Source organism: Bos indicus, chromosome 9, assembly GCF_029378745.1.
Source record: "Bos indicus isolate NIAB-ARS_2022 breed Sahiwal x Tharparkar chromosome 9, NIAB-ARS_B.indTharparkar_mat_pri_1.0, whole genome shotgun sequence".
Lineage (NCBI taxonomy): Eukaryota > Metazoa > Chordata > Mammalia > Artiodactyla > Bovidae > Bos > Bos indicus.
Genome location: NC_091768.1, coordinates 72386790 through 72400096, shown reverse-complemented (window position 1 = coordinate 72400096; position 13307 = coordinate 72386790). Strand labels below are relative to the sequence as shown.

Genomic DNA, 13307 nt, shown 5'->3' with positions numbered 1-13307 from the left:
CATGCTGCTGCTAAGTCGCTTCAGTCGTGTCTGACTCTGTGCGACCCCATAGACGGCAGACCACCAGGCTCCCCCGTCCCTGGGATTCTCCAGGCAAGAGTGCTGGAGTGGGGTGCCATTGCCTTCTCCGACAATGCTCATATATCAACTTTATTTTATTGTGGATTATTGCATTTTTATTTGCTCCTCCATCTAAATAATTGATGCTTTTTAAATTTTATTTTTGGAGTCTTTCGTTTTCCTTATGCCATCAGGATCCCAGAGATGTGAAATACCTTGGATACTTGTAGCGGGGGAAAGTGGTTTCAGATCACCTTTGTTTGACCTGCTCCTTTCACCAAAGCTAAACAGCATTTTAAAACCGTATCTGCTACTCCAGAATGGCACAATCTCAGCCCTAGCTCAGCCTGGGATAACTGTGTGTCCAAGTACACATTTCTAGTCCATTTCACACATATCTCAGTTCTGCTTCTCCATTGCCTTTGCTGTCATCTCCTCTTCTGAATGCTGGTGTTCCCAATATCCTCGTCTTTCGTCCTGTCTCTCCTGCTACTCTGTTCTGTCTCCCAAAGTGATCTCACCCCTTCCCATGGCTTTAAATATCATACACACATTGCTGAATCCCCAGTACATCTCTCCAGGCTTGACTTGTCTCTTAAGTTCCAGATCTGTATACTCAATCTGCTACCTGATATTTTAATCTGAACATCTTACAGGGAAAACAAACATTTTAGCAAGTCTAACGTGGAACTTCTGATTTCCACTTCTCCTTTCACCCCCACCCATAGCCAGGTCCCCTGGCCTTCTTCCCTAGGTCAGTCTATTGCCTGTATAGTATAATACGTAAGCCCATGTACAGGGTACTATTATAAAATCACCCAACTGACTGCTCAAACCAGGGGGCCATCTTGGGTTCTGATCTACTTCCTTACCCTCCAACACCAATTCATGAGCAAATGTCATCATTTTTACTTTCAAATTAACTCTTGAATTTGTCTGCTTGTCATCAATTCCATTCTCCACACCCAAATGCAAGCAAATGCAAGCTGGCACTGTTTCCTATCAACACCAAGGTTACAAACTACCCTCCCCTGCTACAAGTCTGGCCCCTTGAAGAACTAGTCTCCACACAAAAGCAAGAAGCTCAGAATACCTTCCCTTTTACTGGTCAGTAGGCATGCACACTGGAGAAGGCAATGGCACCCCACTCCAGTACTCTTGCCTGGAAAATCCCATGGATGGAGGAGCCTGGTGGGCTGCAGTCCAAGGGGTCACTAGGAGTCGGACACAACTGAGTGACTTCACTTTGACTTTTCACTTTCATGCATTGGAGGAGGAAATGGCAACCCACTCCAGTGTTCTTGCCTGGAGAATCCCATGGACAGAGGAGCCTGGTGGGCTGCCGTCTATGGGGTCGCACAGAGTCAGACACGACTGAAGCGACTTAGCAGCAGCAGCAGCAGTAGGCATGCACCCTCTGTTACTGGGAATACAATAAAAATTGTCACTGTGATCTGCCAGGTCCAGCATGAAGTCTACCTGTCCTCTCTACCTACCTATGCTCACTGACACACACCCCCTCTGCCTCCCTATCCAAGCTCAGGCTATGCCCCATACATCCTGGCATCTGATAGTTCCTAAAACATGACCTAAGCTTCCTTGTGCTCAGACCTTGGAAGCTACTGCTTCTTCTGCCTGCAGTACTCTTCCCTGGCTTTTTGTCTTTTTTGTTTGTTTGTTTCCTTTCTGTTGTGACAAGTTGTTGTTCAGTCACTAAGTCATGGTGAACTCTTTGTTACCCCATGAACTGCAGCACTCCAGGTTTCCCTGTCCTCTGCTATCTCTCCAAGTTTGCTCAAATTCACGTCCATTGAGTCAGTGATGCTATCTAACCATCTCATCTTCTGCCGCCCCCTTCTCCTTTTGCCTTTAATCTTTCCCAGCATCAGGGTCTTTTCCAATGAATTGGCTCTTCGCATCAGGTACCCAAAGTAAATTACAAACATGTAACAAACATCGGTGTACCTACCACTGAAAATGAATGACTTAACATTTTGCCTGTTAAAATGAATTTGAGCAAACTCTGGGAGATAGTGGAGGATAGACAAGCCTAGGGTGCTACAGTCCACGGGGTCACAAAGAGTCAGACCTGACTTAGTGATACAACAACAATAACATTTTGCCATTTTCCCTCAGATATTAACCTCAAAAGAATGGGACAATACAAAGCCTCTTTTGTTCTTCTTCTCCACCCCTTCTTTCTGACCCAGCCCCGACTTTGTGAAGGCACTCACACCCTGGTCTTCCCCATCACCCTCCTGTGTTTCAGCAAAGCCAGGGGTGGCTGAATTTTGGCCAAGGAGACATGAGGGCAGGTTTCCTGGACGCTGTGCTTTATTTTCCCCCAGATTCCACACTGGGCAGACTGAGGCTCTTCCAGAGACTGCTTCCCTCTGTAACTTGCTCTCAAGGGTTTGCCTTAGACAGCAGGACCTGAGGAGCCAGGCGTTCTGAATTTCCAATCCAGCACCAAGACAGGAACAAAACTGTGTTCTTGCTTGTTCAGTCCCCATCATCTGTCATCTGTTTATCTCACATATGGGTCTGTTCAAAATGAAAACCAATATCACATCACACACACATACATACAAACAAAAACCATGTAAATGCCTCCACTCCCTCCTCACCAAAAAAGAAAAAAGGACTTTTCCTTCTTTATCTAATCATGTTTTGGTTAGTGTATTATTTGACTGTAATTATATGTGTTTATTGGTAAAGAATCCGCCTGCAATGTGGAAGACCTGGGTTTGATCCCTGGGTTGGGAAGATCCCCTGGAGAAGGGAAAGGCTACCCACTCCAGTATTCTGGCCTGGACAATTCCATGTACTGTATAGTACATGGGGTTGCAGAGTCGGACATGACTGAGAGACTTTCACATATATGTGTTTATAATCAGTGCTATGGAAAATGTACTTAGACAAGGTTGAGTCTCCATCAGATGCGACTCAGAACTGACCTGTTTCTTCTCTCTGCTCGTAGGTTGTGGCATGTATACTCTCCTGTCGTCTGTCACAGCTGCTGTCAGTGGCTTCCTGGTGGGGTATGAACTTGGAATCATCTCTGGGGCTCTTCTGCAAATAAGAACCTTGTTAGTCCTGACCTGCCATGAGCAGGAAATGGTGGTGAGCTCCCTGCTTATCGGGGCCCTCCTGGCCTCTCTAATCGGAGGAGTCCTGATTGACAGGTACGGGAGAAGGGCCGCCATCATTTTGTCCTCCTGCCTTCTCGGACTTGGAAGCCTGATCTTGATTATCAGTTTATCTTACACCACTCTTATAGGGGGGCGCATTGCTATTGGAGTTTTCATTTCACTCTCCTCCACCGCCACTTGTGTCTACATTGCAGAAATTGCTCCCCAACACAGAAGAGGCCTTCTCGTGTCACTGAATGAACTGATGATTGTCATCGGCATTCTTTTTGCCTACATTTCAAATTATGCATTTGCCAACATTTCCCATGGCTGGAAATACATGTTCGGCCTTGTTATTCCCTTGGGAGTTTTGCAAGCCATTGCAATGTACTTTCTTCCTCCAAGTCCTCGATTTCTGGTGATGAAGGGACATGAGGAAGCTGCTAGTAAGGTTCTTGGAAAGCTGAGAGCTATCTCGGATACAACGGAGGAACTCACTGTGATAAAATCTTCCCTGAAAGATGAATATCAGTACAGTTTTTGGGATCTGTTTCGTTCAAAAGACAACATGAGGACCCGAATCATGATAGGCTTAACGCTGGTATTTTTTGTACAGATCACTGGCCAGCCAAACATATTATTCTATGCATCTACTGTTTTGAAGTCCGTTGGCTTCCAAAGCAATGAGGCAGCTAGCCTCGCCTCCACCGGGGTTGGGGTTGTCAAGGTCATCAGCACCATCCCAGCCACCCTTCTCGTTGACCAGGTTGGGAGCAAAACCTTCCTGTGTATCGGTTCCTCTGTGATGGCAGCTTCGTTGGTGACCATGGGCATCGTGAATCTCAACATCCACATGAACTTCACCAGTATCTGCAGAAACCATAGTCCTATCAACCAGTCCTTGGATGAGTCTGTGTTTTATGGACCAGGTAACTTGTCAGCCAGCAATGACACTCTTAGAGAATCCTTTAAAGGGATGACTTTCCACAGCAGAAGCTCACTGAGGCCCACGAGAAATGACATAAATGGGAGAGGAGAAACGACCCTGGCATCCTTACCAAATGCTGGACTAAGCCAAACTGAATACCAGATCGTCACAGACTCTGCAGATGTCCCCACTTTTTTGAAATGGCTTTCTTTAGCCAGCTTGCTTGTTTACGTTGCTGCCTTTTCAATTGGTCTAGGACCAAGTAAGTATTTTAGTTTTTATTCCTTCCCTCTCTTGCCTTATGAATGTTACCAATTACTTTTGACCAGTCAGAACATCCTACTGCTGTAATACTTCATACGTGGAAATACTAGAAGCAAGCCAGGAATAGTATTGGCCACCTCATGTTTCTGGTAATGAGGAAAATACACCTGTCTTATATCTGCTTTGTGAAATGTGCTGGGCTAGTATCCAACCAATGAGGAGCTTCCCGTTATCTGTCACATGAAGATGCTTTACTATTAATTAATTGGGAAGGAATCAGACCTCAAAAGATATATTGCTCAAGAGAATATATTGTTTTATGAAGTCTAAGTTTACTGGGACATTTTCTTCTGTATAATTCTCTAGTTTCTTTGAAGGTGGAAGAAAAAAATTGTGTTTAGATTTTTTCAAAGACACAATAATGGATTCATTCCAGTAATAATGAAGAAGGGAATTAAGAAGGCATTATTTGGGGAAGGATGATATTTGATCACTAGAATAACCTCCCAAGACTATACTCTGTTAAATGGGTGAATGGGGATCCATGTATTCCCATTGAAAACAGTGCAAACAGTCTACAGGGAGGTAGCTACAAGACTGTTTTATTTGATATAGTTGGTCTTTTGCAATGACAAAGCTTAATTACTTTTCTTGAGCAAACTTCATCTAGAGTTTGCTAGCATAGGTTGGTTGTTGCCGTTCTTTAATCTTTTAGCTTCTCATCCAAACTCTAAACCTCTCTGCAGAGAAGTTGTGAAAGCTCTTTTTTTTTTTTTTTTTGCACCTCATTGGAAAAGGACGGGCTTAAAAATCAAGGGCGGTCTGTCCCTACCACCTTTAGCTTCCATCTGCATCTCTCTCTCCCTTCTCATTCTTCTCCACCCCTCTTTCTTTCTTCCTCCTTTCTTTCCTCATTTACAGAGTTGATATTGAAATGTTTATTTACAATCATCAAGGAGCAGATATACTTGCTCCAAAAAAGGAAAGTGCTGGAAGCTCAGGAATAATAAGAAGATGTAGGCTGTGTTGAAGGAGAAGGAATTTCATGAACACATGCAGCTGCCAGACACGGGATAGTGTTTCTGGAAAAGGGCTTGACCTAGTGATCCACTGTTAGCTCTTCATTGAAATAATGTAGATTGAGTGACGAATTGTTTTAATAGCCAGGAACTATGAGTGATAGGGAAACAGTAATGAGCAAGACAGATATTGTCCTGTCTTCAAGGAGGTTTTTGGTTCAATGGATTGAGCTATGCTCCCTGTGTCTGCTTCATTCTGTTCAGCAATCAGCAGCTTTGGCCTGCTTAATCTGAGTTCATTAATGACTGGACTTGCACATGGCCAATGTGGCCTTTCCTTCAATTCTCTGCTTCCTCATCTTTTAGCTTCTACTCCTACTTCTTTGTGAAATCAATCTCTAGATAGTGATTCATTCAGATTCCAGAGAAGGAATCTGATCTACACTGCTCTTTGCTATGCCGAGTCATAACTGGCTGTTCTGGTATAAGCAGCGATGGCTAGATTGGATTGCATGATCTAAAGCATTGATGTCCTGAAGCTGGCCCTTTCTTTTGCAATATGGGTAGGCAGATTTCCCCATAAAGGACTGTGCTTAGGAAGAAGAGGAAATACTACAGTACCATCAACCCTTGATCTCTCTGACAGATTCCTGGACCCTGGTACTGCTTCTTAAGGCTGAAAATGATGAATACCATTAACGAACAGTTTCCTGGAAACAAGTTTCTACCATTATTTCAGGATTCAATTACTTGGGTGTGTACCTGTGAGACGCTTGTTTTAATCAGCTTGGGTCGCCATGGCTTAGAGAACAAACATTAATTTCTCACAGTCTGGAGGCTGGGAAGTTCAAGATCAAGGAGTTAGGAGATTCAGTTCTTGGCAGTTCCCTCTTCCTGTGTTGTAAAGGCAGACTTCTTGCTGTGTTGGAGAGAGACAGAGAGAGAAGTAGCTATATCTTTTGTGTCTCTTATTATAAGGGTACTAATTCCATCATGGAAACTTCACCCTTATGATCTAATTACTTCCCAAAGGCCACATTTCAAATATCATCACAATGGGGTTTAGGGTTTCAATATATGAATTTTGGGGAGCCATAAAATGCAGCAATAACAATGCTTACATGTCAACTCTGATACATACAGCTAATGAAATAAATAAGTAAGCACCTTTTTAAAATTATTTTCAGAAACTCATTAAAGTCTACCGGAAGAGCAAGATATGAGTGCTAGCTTTTACCAAGGAACAACTTAGCCTTGTCTACGGACCTTGCTATATTAATAAGTACAATAATCTTTGCTCACTTGATAAACTTGAGGTGGTATTTATTGCTCCGTTGATTTCCTCTGCTGGCATCTTTTTTTTCTCTCTGTGCTTAGATGCTCAGTCAAGTCCAACTCTTTGCGACCCCACGGACTTTAACCTGTCAGCTTCTTCTGTCCATGGTGAGTCTCTAGGCAGGAATACTGGAGTGAGTTGCCATGCCCTCCTCCAGGGGATCTGCCCAACCCAGGGATCTAACTCAGGTCTCCCGCATTGCAAGCAGATTTTTACTGTCTGAGCCACCAGAGAAGCCCTTTTCCACCTATATATTTATCATAAAACTAAAAATATTTCCTTTTTTGCATCAGTTTTCTTGATCCAGTCTTTTGAAATATCACAGATCAACTAAGAATCTAAGAAAAGAATGCCTTTTTTTTGTTTTGTTTTCATTCAGAGAACCTCTCAGATTGGAAGAGATTAATACATGCTACATATTATAATATGAGAAACTGATTTTAAACTTCCAGAGCCAACCTGTTCATTATAAGAATCTTCTTGAGCACATGCTACACTTCTTCTCTTTAGTTTTTGGATAACTTTGTAAAGTACAGTAATTCTTCAGTTACACATAAATCATTTGATACATTACTGTATTAGAGCAAGAGTTTTCCTTTTAGGATGTTCAGTCTGACTTTGGGGGAACTTATTGGAGGCTGTTTATTATTTACCTTCTGCTGCTGCTAAGTCGCTTCAGTCGTGTCCGACTCTGTGCGACCCCAGAGACAGCAGCCCACCAGGCTCCCCCGTCCCTGGGATTCTCCAGGCAAGAACACTGGAGTGGGTTGCCATTTCCTTCTCCAATGCAGGAAAGTGAAAAATGAAAGTGAAGTCGCTCAGTCGTGTCCGACTCTTAGTGACCCCATGGACTGCAGCCTACCAGGCTCCTCCATCCATGGGATTTTCCAGGCAAGAGTACTGAAGTAGGGTGCCATTGCCTTCTCTGATTTACCTTCTAGAATTCCTCAAATATTATTCTATACTTATTTTAAATATATATATAATTTAAACTTTAGAGTCAACTAATATTATGTCAAACACTGCTCTAGGAATTTTTTACATGTTTTGGAGGTTTCACCACAAGCCTTGGAAGAAAAACATTCACTAGATTTTATAAATGAAGACACTGAATCTCAGAGAAGTTAAGTGACTTGCTCACATGAAAACATGTACTGTTTATGAAATGGACAAGACAAACAGACAGAACTGTATTGGTCCTGATGGTAACCATTAATTGCTAGTTCAGTTCTCTCCTTGAAGATGTATTCAGCTCAGTTCAGTTCAGTCGCTCAGTCATGTCTGACTCTTTGCAACCCCACGAATCGCAGCACACCAGGCCTCCCTGTCCATCACCAACTCCTGGAGTTCACTCAAACTCACGTCCATTGAGTCGGTGATGCCATCCAGCCATCTCATCCTCTGTTGTCCCCTTTTCCTCCTGCCCCCAATCCCTCCCAGCATCAGGGTCTTTTCCAATGAGTCAACTCTTCGCATGAGGTGGCCAAAGTACTGGAGTTTCAGCCTCAGCATCATTCCCTCCAATGAACACCCAGGACTGGTCTCCTTTAGGATGGACTGGTTGGATCTCCTTGCAGTCCAAGGGACTCTCAAGAGTCTTCTCTAACACCACAGTTCAAAAGCATCAATTCTTTGGCGCTCAGCTTTCTTCACAGTCCAACTCTCACATCCATACATGACCATTGGAAAAACCATAGCCTTGACTAGATGGACCTTTGTTGCCAAAGTAGTGTCTCTGCTTTTGAATAAGCTATCTAGGTTGGTCATAACTTTCCTTCCAAGGAGTAAGCATCCTTTAATTTCATGGCTGCAATCACCATCTGCAGTGAATTTGGAGCCCCCAAAAATAAAGTCTGACACTGTTTCCACTGTTTCCCCATCTATTTCCCATGAAGTGATGGGACCAGATGCCAGAAGATGTATTAGAAATAGGAATAAATGAAACTTGTGTATTATTATCCATTGCATGAAGTCATTAAATAAGCCACTGCATTTTATGCAAGATAGAGGTAGTCTCTTTTTCTGAAGCTCTGCTAGGTAAGTGAGCATGTACATTTTTTATAGGATTGAACTATGGGCTAAAAGAGAAGGAAACTAATGATAAAATGCAGAAGGTTTTGACATGCATTTACCTGAATAACTAAAGAATTAAGATATGTTTAGCATGTATATTGGTTGAAATTCAAGGTCAGCTCCAACAAAGACCAAAATAAAAGTAGCTTAAGCAAGATAGGTGTTTCCTTCTTTCTCAGTTAACAGCTGGACCTGGGTAGTTCTGGGCATTATGGAGGTTTCCAGCTTAGTCACCAGTAGCCAAATAGTGTGCTTAAACCTCATGGTAGCCCGAACTTTGATATTGGTTTCCAGTCTATCATGAGGCCTATTTAGAAATATTAAAATGCATTTAAAAATTTCATCATCCTTTTCTGATAGCTGATGATCCTTTGAGAATAAGTGAAATGCACAAGTAGTCAATTAAAGGGAGGCTTGCTAGACAAAGGCCTGGTGAGAAGACACTGTGAGAAATTCTATAAGAAAAGGTAGAACCACTATGAGTGATATGAGATAAGGAATTTTCCGCAGGGATTAGACATCACATAATTGTGGGAGCTGCTGAGAAAGCACAGATCTGGAAGGGACAGTTAGAGGAAAGAGAGAAGATCACTTATCAGGGCCTCAGAGGAAAGCTGGTAGAGTCTGGGAAGCCTGTGCCCTCTGCATCTGGATGCTGCCTGAAGTTTCTGCAGGTCAGCAGGGCAGGTGGGAGGAAAAGCTGCACTTGGAACAGGGGCAGCAAAGACCAGGGGCCCTGCTAGGACAAGCAGGAATCCCTGAGGAGAAATGGGAACCCACATTTGTCTCTCACCACGTCAATTCTGATAATGCAGGCCACTTGCAGGAAACCAGTGTCCTTTTTCACAGAGCCCTCCCATGTGCCTGGCCTGGTACTTGAAGGTGAAGGAGGAGATCTGGGTGTACTGGCTGCTCCTCCATGCCAACAAGGACAACCAGCATATCACAACAACTTATACATCCTGCATTGATGTCCAGGGCGCTAGCCCCCAAGCACGGGGCTCAGTGTCACCTTGGCCTTCCAAGTCTCAGGCAAATTTCTCTTTTGGCCAACCCTCACCCAGAACTACATGGGGAAGGGAATTCTGGGAAATGTAGTTCCAGCTTAGCTAAATTGGCACAGGACAAAATTGTCAGGTAATAAACTCGACTAAGAGAATAAATATGAATCTGAAAAGAAATATTTCAGAGGGTCAAAGGCTCTGTATTCTGTCTTCTGTGTAGACATTTATTTCTTTTAATTGAACATTACTTGTTAAAATATATGACTAGCTTCCATTCCATCTAGTTCTAAAAAAGAGGTTAGGTCATTTCATTATTGTCTCTTGGCTTTTGTTTCTTTAGCTATAAAACCAAAGGCACTCTTTTGCTAATGCATGATAAAAGCTTTCATATTTATTTTCTCAGGAATGTTAATTGTCTCCCTTGAGCTGACGATCGTCACGTATCTCGAGTTCCATCACCTCACATGACTTCTTGTTCCTTTTTTCCCAACGAGTGCTGGACTTTTCCATTTTGATGCTTCACTGTCAGCTGAACACAAAGAAGCTGTTGCTGAATTCTTATTCCCCTTATGCCAAGAAGACTTGTCTTTGTTTTCCATGGAATAGTCACTCTGCCAGTCACTTAGTTCTAATGCTCTGGGACCATTTCCCGATGGAGTCAATGATCAAAAGTTCTTGGATTTTCCCTCAAAATGGACTCCTCTGTTCATATTGTCCCTCCCTTTTCTGCCATCCTCATCTATTCTTTATGGTCTCATCCTGAGATTACTGGGAAGCCCTTCCTGTGGTTCTTTCCCCTTCCAGCCTTTTCTACATACATACATCCACCATACCAGTATTCCCTAAACAACCATGTTCCTCATGTCACCACAGCTCACAAATCTACCATGACTTCCCACTTTCTTCCATATCAGAAAAGTCAAATCATTTTCAAGATGAAAAGAAGACTAGAAATGCTCCACTCTACATTTTCCTTTTATAAAAAAGAAACAAGAAATTCTGAGAGATTGAGATCACAGAGACTTAGGACTAGATCTCTGGGTATCTATCCGAAGCCTAATTCCATTCTCTTTCTACTATGATATCACACATCTTGGAAGGAAAGGAAGTGTGATTTTCAAGGCCCTCCATGATCCACCCAACTCCATCAGGGTGTCTGCATGACTCCAAGGGAACCATTTACATCATAGTCTATAGATTTTTCTTCCAGGGCTACCATTCATATAGAAATACATTTAGATTCTTGAGGATACGAAGATTTGTGACATGAGGCAATACTTTGCTCTCTGTGCGTTTTATCTTCCACTGCTCCATACCCAGGTCAGGAGACAGAAAGCACTTGTTGTGACCTCTTTTCCTTCTGCCTCTAGTCTGCCCAAATCCCTCCTATCTTGAAAGCTCAGTGAAAGTCTTATCTCCTCTATGAATTCACTCCATTTCTTCAAGGTCTTTATTCATATGAACTACCAGTTATTTCTAGTGTAGAGTAGTTCAGTTATGGGCTACAAAGAGCCTGAATCTGAAATCAGAAAACTTGAGTTCTAATCTCAGTTCTTCTGCCTACTGGTTATGTGACTTTGAGTCATTTATTTTCTCTGAAGCTGTTTCTAAATCTATGAACTAGGCATAATAATACCTGTCCTACATCACAGAGTATAGGTGAGTATCAAGGGAGCCAATGCATAGTGTTTGGATCCTGGAGTGTACGATGTAAATGAAAGTTACCACGTGATAACAACTTAGTCCTTAATGAAACAGTGTATTGCTTTTGAGTGTTTACTGGTTTATTAATCAGAATGTGGTTACTGGATTGTAAGCTCTTGGAGGGAAGACATGACATCTCATATTTTTTCCTTCTATCTCTTGAAGTCATGCTGAGTGCTAAGTTGCTCAGTCTTGTCTGACTCTTTGTGCCAAGAGTAGTCCACCAGCCTCCCTGTCCATGGGATTCTCCAGACAAGAATACTGAACTGGGTTGCCATGCCCTCCTTCCGGGGATTTTCCCAAGCCAGACTCAAACCTACATCTCCTTTGTCTCCTGATTGGCAGGCAGGTTCTTTACCATCAGCACCACTTGTTTGAAAATGATGCTGGGGTATGTTCATGTTTCTAAGGAGGAGAGCAAAAGAACTTTAAAACAAAGATGAATATACAGGAAAAGTCTCGGACTGTGTTTCTTTATCTGTGTCAAGCTATATCTAGTTGGTAGGATAAGTACTAACAAAGCTAGGGTCACTAGGTTGCCACAGAAAAGCCTGTATGTCCTGAAACCATCAAGTTTGTGCAGAACAATCCATCACTTTGCAATCACACACCTCAATTTGGGACTCAAACCCACAGTCTCCTAACCTCACTCCTTTGGGTGGGACTCCAATCCAGCTGCACTTCAGATGGTACTGGAACCCACAATTTCTGGCTTAAGAGGGGCCTTGAACCCATAGTCTCCCAGCTGAAACCACACACCTGGTCACAGGACTTAATGGACCTCAAGTTATTTATGTCTTGCTGCAGAAAAAAATTCAGCAAGAGGCATAGTGACAGGCAAAAAGTAGGTTTATTAATATAGGACACTTGTGAAGGATATAAAAGGGCAGGCAAGAGGAATCTGCTCTGAAAAGTAAATAGGAAAGCAGGTTTATTTAGGGAGAAACACACTCCACAGACAGAGTTCAGGCCATCTCAGAAGGCGAGAGGCCCCAAAATAGGGTCGAACAGAGTCAGACATGACTGAAGTGACTTAGCAGCAGCAGCAGCAGCAGTTTGTATGAGCTGGATAATTTCATAGGCTAATAAGTGGGAGAATTATTCCAACTATTTTGGAGAAGGGGACTGAGATTTCCAGGAGCCACTGCCCACTCTGACCTTTTATGGTTAGCCTCAGAACTGTCATGGTGCCTGTGGGTGTGTCATTTTGCACATGCTAATATATTATAATGAGCATATAATGAGGCTAAGATTCACTGGAAGTCAGTCTTCTGCCATTTTGGGCCTAATCTGTTCTAACCAGCCTTTATCATACCCTCAATGGCCTTGTCATTCTTTTAAAGGTTGTGCCCTGCCCCCTTCCCTCCCGTCTCAATTTGGGCATGAGTTCTAAAAATCTTTTTCTGTTGTGGTCTCTAAGAAAAGATGCAGGAGAGTTAGCAGTGCTCAGAAACAAGTAGTTGGAAGCACTTAGGGCATTTGTCAAGTCATAAAGAGTTATTTGGGAATTTCAGACACAAAGTATCTAAAATAGTACCAGATTTTTTTTTTTTTTTTGACATCTCTGCTTTTTACTCTCACATGGAGAAGAGTCTTTCAGAGCATTTCTTAGAACAAAAGCAAAGCTAATGAGATGAGAATCTCAGGTTTGAAGGAGGTTTGCATTTGGGAAAGGGAAATAACCCATCATCTCCTGATTTCTTCCACTTGCGATTGCTGTTTCAAGCACTGATTCAGATATTCACACCTGAGGCTAGAAGGCAAGCAGTAGGGGACAGAATGTGGTGG

The 13307-nt window shown here is 42.7% G+C and overlaps 1 protein-coding gene across 3 annotated transcripts in view; it reads left to right on the top strand.

Annotated features, from left to right (window-relative positions):
• The window catches only part of SLC2A12 (solute carrier family 2 member 12), a 75919-nt gene that overhangs the window by 27731 nt on the left and 34881 nt on the right, over positions 1 to 13307 (top strand). For all 3 annotated transcript variants that reach the window (XM_070796202.1, XM_019967463.2, XM_019967462.2), the window contains exon 2: positions 3041 to 4381. In XM_070796202.1, the coding sequence (XP_070652303.1) occupies positions 3041 to 4381 (1341 nt within the window). The remainder of the gene's footprint in view (positions 1 to 3040; positions 4382 to 13307) is intronic.